This window comes from Rhagoletis pomonella, unplaced genomic scaffold (assembly GCF_013731165.1).
Source record: "Rhagoletis pomonella isolate Grant_MI unplaced genomic scaffold, Rhpom_1.0 Rhpom_scaffold_01097, whole genome shotgun sequence".
In the NCBI taxonomy this organism is placed as follows: domain Eukaryota; kingdom Metazoa; phylum Arthropoda; class Insecta; order Diptera; family Tephritidae; genus Rhagoletis; species Rhagoletis pomonella.
This window is the reverse complement of record NW_023459651.1, coordinates 1-9,877: the sequence shown is the minus strand read 5'-3', so window position 1 is coordinate 9,877 and position 9,877 is coordinate 1. Positions and strand designations below refer to the sequence as shown.

Genomic DNA, 9,877 nt, shown 5'->3' with positions numbered 1-9,877 from the left:
GGTTACCCTCTCTAGACGCTGACCCGCCCCACCAGGTGGCGTGACACTTTGTTCATTTGAAATTTGGCATACAAATAATAATAGTAATAAATAATAACACTTATGTTTAGTTCAAAGTACTTAGAAGGTTATGTATTTTATTTCGTTACTTTTGTTGTTATTTATATGTATTCTTATCTTTTGTAAATTGTTTAAAAATAAATCTTAAATCTACTTTAAGTCGGCTAGTAAAATTTCACTTAACTAATGCATCAAATCGTTTTACATTATATTTCAATATCAAGTGGTTCTTAAATTATATCTCTTTTGGCTAAAATACTTAAGTCATAGCATATAATCGAACTTTGTATTTATGTACACATATGTTACCGGCAAAACCCGATCTTAGAACAAACTAGTTTTTTCCTGGGCGAAACAAGTTCTATCTAGATCCAAGAAAGGAGATCGCAGAAAGGAGTTCTACTCAAAAATACTGTGGCGCCTGATCTAGTTTAGCCTAGTCAAAACTAGTTTGTCCTTAGATCGGGTTTGGCCGGTAACATATATGTACATACAACTGCATCAAACCTCGTGCTAGATATACATACATACACATGTATGTATGTATGTATGTACATACATAAATATCTACACTTATGCACTTATGTATGCAAATTTTTTATGAAACTCGTATTTCGAGCGGAAAATAATTAATACGGGGTGGTGTTTTTACACTTCCGCATTCCATATGCTACATAAATACTATGATTAACAGAAGTTTTCTGTACCAACGATCGTTTTTTTTTTTATTGTACACTAGTTGGTAATTGACTACGAAGCTGCTAGATATTACATACGGTGGAAAACATCAAACATTGGGCTCCTTTGGAGGCCTGTTTTCCATTCCATGTTCCATCGTTGCGCATTTGGTATTTATAATTAAGTATTTATGTATGTATGAGTAGTAGTTTATGTGTATTTAAAAAAAAAAAAAATCAAAACTCCCTTATGATCGTGATTTTTTCTTAGGTGGTTTCAATTATGTACTCTTTTTAAAAAGGAAGAATGGTTCGTTACTTTAGTACTCATTTAGTGTTTTATTTATCTTTAGCAAATTTTCTAATGTTTCTATTTATGTATGATTATTTCTTTGTGTTGTATAATCGTTCATGAGGGATAATAACATACATACATACATACATACATACATATGTGCCAGAGCTGTAAAACTGTGAAATCATTTGAAATTAAAAATCATCAATTTTATATTGTTATGTTTTCATTGAATTCTCCCTTATTGAATAATGCGGCTTAAAGTTTTCCAATTCTACATTCACTCAAAGTAGATACGATTGCACACATTTCCATATTCAAAGAAAGATTGAAAAAATTGAATGACGAACGATTCACTTTTAACACTGAATAAGCACTCAGATGAATGCAGCTTTTGCTATGTGTGCACACATCCACTCAGTACCAATCAACTGATATAAATATTTTGAACACACAAAACCCACTGAAAAATACGCCAGGTTGCATTTTATTAAAAAGACTGCAAAAATTCAACACGCAAAATAGGTAATAGAGCGTTATCATCAGTTTTTTTCACTTAAATTTGTACAAGGATTTATAAGAATAAAAATTATTAATTGGAGAAATATTTTTTAGTGAACGTGTCGTTAGAATGTCATTATGAAAAATATAAATTATTAATGATTTTAACATCTCTGTTTAGAAAATTGTCAGCTTTCCAAAAAAGTGTTACCAATATACCATTAATAATGCATAATGCATAAATTAGTACATACATATATAAGTCAATATAAACTAACAAATTTAAGAGCTTCTGGTTCTAACTTTAGACATACATATACATTTCATTATTTAATTATAAACATTTTTGATACAAATTTCTTCGTACTTTTTTTCGTCGCTATTGGGTCAAGCAGTTAATGAAGATTCGAAAACCGAATTTGTTGGTTTGTGGAGGTTTTTTCATTTACAATAAGCCACAAATTATCAACATTTCCAACAAAAAAATATTTAACAAAATTCGTTGGTCTCTATTTTCATTAACATCCTTTTCCGTAAGTGCAATATTTATGAATTTATACCCATTTCATTGAGCACGCTTTGTTTTTTTGGTTTGTTTGTTAACATCAAAACTACATATCGACACCTAAGTGGAAGATCGACCTATCTCGGCAGCCAGTTCGAAAACTCCCTATCTCACCCTATTTCAGAGTTTTGTTGAAGAACGCCCTATCTCAGAATGCGGTTCAAAAACGCCCTATCTCGGCAAATTTTCAATATATTTTCATTTGAGATAGGGCGTTCTTCAACCAAATTCTGAAGTAGGACTTTCATAAAAAGCTTTCTGAGTTAGGGCGTTTTTGAATTGGCTGCCGAGATAGGTCGATCTTCCAATCAGGTGTCGGTATATTAATAAAACATGATTAAACATTGTCTGCTGTAACCTATTTTAGAAATAATTTATTTATTAGGATTTGCAATTTGAAAAAATCAGTTCCTTCCAATTTTGGGAATCAAACGGGACCCCACACAAGCAAAAATCGTTTTCTACAATCTTTATTAACCTGAAGGGCTAGACAACAAACAACCGCTATGCGAACAAAGTTATAATACCCATGTGCACAAATGCACTCGGGTGTAATTATTTCTTAAAACATTATTCTAAATGTATGTTTTGAGCAAATTGATTTCAAAAGTTAGAAATATGTCCCATTTTTCAAAAATGTATAATAATAAACATGTGAGTTTCTTAGCAATTTGTTTTCTGTAATTAAGGAAATATTGAATTTTTTGAATTTTTCGAAATTACCGTTTTATGGGAGGGACCAGGTTATTGTTTAATTTTTGAATTTTCAATACGCTTCTGCCCTGCATAAAGGGAAACCCGCGTACCGAATTTTCTTCCGATATCTCAACTTTTCCTAGAGTTATCGTGTACACAAACAAACGGACAGACAGACAGACGGATATGGACTAATCAACTTCTCTTTTTATTCTGGGCATTTACGGTATATACATACATATGTACATAAATGTAGTATATATCTATCTCGATTTTGGTTGTTCCAAATATCCGTTACGTGAGAAAAGTTATAGTATAGTATTGCGGAAGTGCGTAGTAAATATGTTTAAATAGTACACCTTTTAATTAATAATTAATAAAAAAAATTTTACAATGTAACTCCTCAACCCCTCTATAAAGAAAACAAGAACCCTTATAAAATTTCGTTTTGAAAGTTTTCAAATTTGAAAACTGAAGAAAAAAAATTAATAGAAAAAAAATCATATAAATTAAATTTATATATACATATATTCTGGGAAAAAATGTCTACAATCAATTTTTAAACCCTTTTCGCAATTGTAACCGGTAAATTTTGTTACCATCTCATAAGCTGGTAACAAAATATTGCCCCGCCCCGTGAAATATGCAATGCCAGAATTTCCACAATTCTTCATGGCTGAATTGCTGAATATATAGCATTACCAACGTTCCTAGAATCGCGGTGACATGAACAGGTAACATTTTTTGGTAATATAATTTTCCGGTTACAAAATCTTCGGTTACGTGCAGAATAGACCTTTTATAGTTCTAAAAGTCTATAATACGAAGGGACATATGCCGGTAATGAAATTCTTAAGTTTTTTCAAGCAAGAGTTTTAAAAACTCCATTCTATTGACACCGTTTTATATTTCTATATACAGTTCACTAGTTTCGAATCTAATATATGTAAATGTATGTATCAAGATGTGTCCTTTGTGCTCGACGGTTGCGATGTTTGTTTGGACTGATTTCGCACCAGTCATTAGCCATGGGTTAATGTCAGAAAACGTCTATACATACGCGTTGAAATACATACATACGTATACATATATGTTTTTTTTCAATTCCAGATATGTTTAAACTTTAAAGTATAAAATATATCAACCCTGGGAAAAAAGTATTAGTACTAAATGGTAAAAACGTGTGCATTCATTTTAATTATACAATCATGTGTGTGTGCGAATGCTTCTGTTACATTCACATTCCATACTGAATGTCAATCTACCATTCAAAAACACAACACAGTTTATTTGTTTTCAAGCATTTTAAGCCACTCAGGAATGAGGCTTTTTTTATACAAACAAACAATCAAAATTTTGAAAAGAATGTCGAGTGAATGCAGATCCTATTGATTCAATCATTTTACAGCTCTGATATGTGCATAGGTACTACACAGTGTTGGACAAAACATATGTTCATACAAATAAAAGTTATTTTGAAATTAATTTACCCATTTTTCTTGAGAATTGAAGTCAGCGGTTCATGTTCCAGCACCCGCGCCACAAAACATATTGGACTGATCTTAATTTACTCCATTATAAATAGTATATATTTGTTTACTTATTTACATATACAGAATTATTCCAATTTTTCATAAAAATGTTTGGAAGGCAAAGAACCACAAGAGGAGTTCTAAAAATTCCTTGCCGAAATTGAAAGTACGTTAATCTTTTATAGTACAAAAAAAATTTCAGACTTAAATATAGAGAAAGAGATAAGCAAAAAATAATATATGTACAATGTACATACAATTAAACAAAGACCAAATAAAATAAGCAATATTTATACATACATCCGCCAACTTAAGAATGAACGCAAGGCCAAAGAAACAAACTATTATAATAAAAATTGTGCACAAGTGCGCTCGGGTATATAAATATAAAAATACAAATGCGTAAAAATGAATCTGGAAACTTTCCTATTCGGCCTATTCTCGATAATTAGTTGTTTACACTTTTATATGGAAGTGCGTCGCATTACATTTGCAAGCTATTTCTAAGTAACGTTAAATTGTGGAAAAGGGACTTTTGTGGTTTGAGTGTTTTCATTGTCATGCTAAGCGTGATTTTTTTATCCCTGCGATGCTAAGGTACTATGGTAAATGTGAAACTTAGTTATGCTAAAAATGATTTTTTTAATAAGTAAATTTAATAATTCCTGGTTAATATTGATGTTTTTTGTTATTTAAATTATGGATAGCCATGCAAGATTGCGTCCTTTTTCTGATAAAAATATAGTATAATATTTAGTAAAATGAAACATTCGAAAAAATCAGTGTAAATAAGAAAACAAATATGTACTATACAATTTTTTATGTATTTTTATGCACACTATTCAACAAAACAACTTTATTTTCGATAGCCTTATATGGCCAAATGTTGCCACAATAAAATGCTATGTTGCGCAATATTTTCTGAAAATGAGCAAATCCAAATTTTAAAATTCAATTATTTGTAAGAAAAATTTTAATTTGTATTGCGTGTATAAACTAATTAAACTATTTAACAATTTTTTCGAAATCTTTTAAGTCTCATTTTAAGCAAGTTCCGATTCCCAGTCAAATATCTTTTGTCCAACACTGTACATACATAATGTGTATGTTATACATACATATATACATATGTACATATGAGGCTTTGAGAGCCAAAGTAGCCTTACATTAAAAAGGTGAGGTACAGCTTAAAATGCATTAATAGAATGAAACGCTAATAGCCCGAGACACGCCTGTTCAATTTTATTTTACTCTAACAGGCAGCATCACGTAGATGCAATGAACTTTTCAGTGAAAGACCCTATTTATCTGGGACGTGAACCGGATGAAAAATTTGGTCGGTTCGGTTTAGCGGTTCGAACCGTTTTTGCACTTTTGGATTGGTTCGACAAAGCGTTTTTTTTAGTCTTTGAACCGGGGTTTTGGTTCTGTTCCAAAAAATAACGCGCAAGTCTAAGTGTAAATTGTCAAGTGTTACAAAGCGCAAGGTTCAATTTTAAGTGTGTGCTAAATGAGATGAGTTGCCTTTACATTTGATATTTCCACATGGTAAACAACCGGTTGTAGGTATTACCATATTTAACGAAACGAAACAAAAGCGTGTAAATTTATCTAATGAAAATTGGATTAAACTAACCTTTAAACCTTTATGAAACGTGGTTCGGCTTCGGTTCGGATCAAACATTTGTGGAAAATTTCGGTTCGGATAATGGTTCAGTTAATTAATAGAAAAAATCGGCTTTCCGGTTCAAAACCGGTTCGGTTCAAAACCTGTTCACGTTCTGCTATTTAGTGTTTATAAATCCTTCCTTCGCATATTATTTACTCAAACAAATTTTTTCGTATGTAGATATGCTCCTCTGACTCTCATTGCCTCATATGTACTTACATATGTATGTTCAAGAGTAAATTTTCATTTCAAATTAGCAACCAAACGGCAATTGATTTATGGATGTAACTAACTACTCCAGCGCCTAATTAATGGTATTTCAAAAAACACGGTTTAAAGTACGTACATATGCCACAAATATGAAGCGTTGAGATTCAAACAGCGATTTATTTCTCTGAGGAATATACATAAGTTTTGACTAAATTGGCTTTGTTCCTTCAAAATATACAATCATACATACATAGTACATACGTACGTCTGAGTCTCCCTGATTTCAAAATCCAGCCAACCAACGTTCCCACACTCACACTGAATGCACTTGCCCGCCCAGTGGTATGTACTTGTATACTTAGGCGTACATATACATATGTTTGTATGTATGCATGGAAGTATTCCACTATAGCACTCTATTGGACGTATTGTTCCTTAGGAGTATGTGGAATATTTCCGTTCGGCTTAGCAGGAGCAACGATTGCCTTCGGACAAGCTGGCCAAGCTGAATGTACCTAAGCCGTTGGAACCGGGCGATTTTTTGTCTTGTGTCTTTTCGTCGTTATCAAAATTATCACCCTGAAATAAAATAAACGAGTAGGTATAAACAATTTTTTTAGAGAATTATGTAAATGTGGGTAAAACATTTTATGTATAGAGTTACCCGGCGTTCGCGCTGTTCTCGGATTTTTCTTGCCAATGCTAGAAAAGCCTCCTCAATGTTTATGTTGCATTTGCAGGATACCTCAAAGAATGGCATATCGAAGTTTTCAGCAATCTGTGTGTGAAATAATTAAATTAATACATTTTAAATAGACTGAATGAAATAGGTATGTATTACATAATTAACTTTTATTTAATTTGCCATTTGAACTCACTTTTTCGCCTCTTTCTTTGTCAACCGCTCGCTGCGTTGCCGAACATTCGCATTTGTTGCCAACCAAGACTTTGACAACATCCGGTGACGCGTTCTACGCATATAAATCAACGCAATTTAGTAATTTGTTGTTAAATTATAAAAATTTATACATACATACATTCATATGTTTGTATTAGAGCATTGTACGAGTACATAATTATTTATATATTTAATAATCACCATATCCTATGCGGCGAGTACACACACCATTTGCTATCGCGACATCGCTGGCTATTAGATACTTGTTTAGTAATTGTTCAGGAAGCAAAAAGCCTGGCAATTTAAACGTATTTAGTTTGGCTAAACTAATTAAAATCACAAAATTTAGTTCCAAAAACTAGTCTTTAATCTTTAATTTGCTTATTAAGTTTTAATGTTTCTTGCTTAATGAATCCATTTATGTTTAAATTAACTGAATTTGAAATCTTAAACTTTATGCAATAGATATATATGTATGAAAGAGAAATCTCCAAATGTATCTAATTTATAATCGCACTGTGGCAATAATAAGGCGAGTAAGTTTCAACAGTATGTACATACAATCGTGCGATGTGCAACGTAATCGTGCAGTGCTCTTATATGTTTATATGAACATAACATATTTATGAAATACCTCTTGAATATTTCGCAGCCAATATGACAGGTTATTGTAACTCTCCAAGTTCGTCACATCATACATCAGTAGTATGCCCATAGCTCCGCGATAATAAGCTGTGGTTAGCGTTCGAAATCTTTCTTGTCCTGCTGTATCCCAAATTTGTAGCTTTATTGGCACTCCATCCAAGTTGATGAGTTTCTGTTTGAAATCGATACCTAAGCACGCAGGAAGTTAACTAAATTGTGAGTGGCTTAAAATAGATGTACATATGTATGTAAATAGAAATACCCCAAAGGATATAAGTGTATATGTATATATGTATGTATGTAGGTCTCCTTATCTGGTGTCGGAGCACAGCATGACAACAAATTGGTCGACGAGCCAGCCCGAAAGGAGTCTGGTCTTGATAAATAGCACTGTGTTAAAAATGTGGCCAACCTTGAGTAAAAAAAGACCTGCAATCATGCAGATTTATTTCTACATATTAATGGAATTGAAGCACCAAATTAGATTTTACATTCTGAGTAGAAAGCCCAGTGTTTCACCTGAAATGTACTCGAGTATTCGGCACTGGCTTTTGTACCAGTAGTATTTATTTTCTTTTATTATCAAATCTCACATTACAAACTTAAAGTACGATTTTTTTGGACTAATACATATACATACATATGCATTTGAATGTATTATGCAATCAGGTATTTTAAGTAGACGTACAAAATTTTAGTTAAACACAATGTTTAATGTCGAAAACCAGCATTAATTCGACGATATCACTTGTGTGCTGCCAAATTTCAGTTTCAAAAATTCGGTTTTTTGGACACACATATGTAGATGTGTAGGTATGCACAAAGGTACGTATGTAGTACGTATCGTCGTTTAACGTACAAAACCGCGTATCGTCATTCTGCAAAACCGCGTAACTGACATTTGCTGCCAAAAATTGAATTTGCTCACACATGCTCTTGGCTCAATCCTTATCCATTTGTCCTGAAATATACTAGCCATAAATGCGATTGCTTTATAAAACAGAGAGCCATATTGAAATATGAGTGTTTTTACTCTCTAGAAAATAATTTATGCAACCTCACATACGAGGTTTTGCATTTTGTTGATACGCGGTTTTGCATTTTAAACGCCTATATGTACATGATTGTAATTTTACTACGGCGTTAATATAATACAAAGAACCGTATATTTGTAACAGAGCTGGGTAATTTTTGATTACGATTACATTTCAATTACGATTGCGTAATTGTTATCCTTAATTATATACGATTACAATTACTTTAATTGTAATCATAAATGTTACCATTATGATTATAATAATTGTAATCTTAAAAATTTAGGGACTATGATTACTGCAATCGAAATCATGGAAAACTTGATTATGAATACCGTGATTGTAATCCTAAAAATTTTAAGATTACAATTACAGTAATTGTATATAATTGTTATAAGTACAATTACAGTAATAGTAGGGCTGACAATTTTCGGGATTACAATTACAATAATCGTAATCCAAAGTAATCAAAATGTAATCGTAATCATAAAGTGCCCAGCTCTGATTTGTAGTAATAACTGCATATATGTTACACATATTTACATTCATTTTACTACCTACATACATATCTATCTAATATATGTATGTACTATATACGCTTGTACATATGTATGTATGAGTTCGCTCCTCTGTAGGCACCCACTTACCTATAGTGGAAATGTATGTATCGTAGTATTTCTCATCACAATATCTATGGACTATACACGTTTTACCCACATTAGAGTCACCGAGCACCAGAACTTTATACGTCGCAACAAAGTCCAAAGCCATTGTGATTTATGGTATCAGTACCGCCTCTCTGGCTGCTATGATAATTTTGGCAATATAGACCGAATTTAACGGTGCTTGAACTGTATTTAAACGCAATGAAAATACTTTTTTTTTGGCTTTTGGATACGAGTATGTAATGAATTTTATTTTCACCCTTCTAGCTAATAGCTGAGTAAATCTTTAATCACTCGTGTATCTTAGCGAATTGCAGCCAATTAAGCTTGTAACAATTTATAATTTCCTTTTTTCGTTTGAATTTTGCAACCCGAACTTCCAATTTAGTAAGCCTTTATTGAAAAGTATGATTCAGCATCACCAAGAAGA

General features: G+C 32.1%; 1 protein-coding gene across 1 annotated transcript; it reads right to left on the bottom strand.

Moving 5' to 3' along the window:
* Window positions 1-6,065: 6,065 nt before the first annotated feature.
* LOC118751940 (ras-related protein Rab-13-like) lies at window positions 6,066-9,858 on the bottom strand. The gene is made up of 5 exons (XM_036486765.1): window positions 9,430-9,858; window positions 7,738-7,937; window positions 7,084-7,176; window positions 6,870-6,983; window positions 6,066-6,784 (listed from the first exon to the last, which is right to left on the bottom strand). Exons 1-5 carry the CDS (start codon window positions 9,551-9,553, stop codon window positions 6,671-6,673), a joined length of 645 nt encoding a protein of 214 aa, XP_036342658.1. The 5' UTR covers window positions 9,554-9,858; the 3' UTR covers window positions 6,066-6,670.
* Between the last annotated feature and the right edge of the window lie 19 nt (window positions 9,859-9,877).

Coding starts and splice junctions, on each gene's coding strand:
- LOC118751940 (XM_036486765.1), bottom strand. CDS start 9,553: ATGGCTTTGGACTTTGTTGCGACGTATAAAGTTCTGGTGCTCGGTGAC. Junction 7,938..9,429: donor TACATACATTTCCACTATAG/GTAAGTGGGTGC, acceptor CTGCGTGCTTAG/GTATCGATTTCAAACAGAAA. Junction 6,785..6,869: donor GAGAACAGCGCGAACGCCGG/GTAACTCTATAC, acceptor ATTTTATTTCAG/GGTGATAATTTTGATAACGA.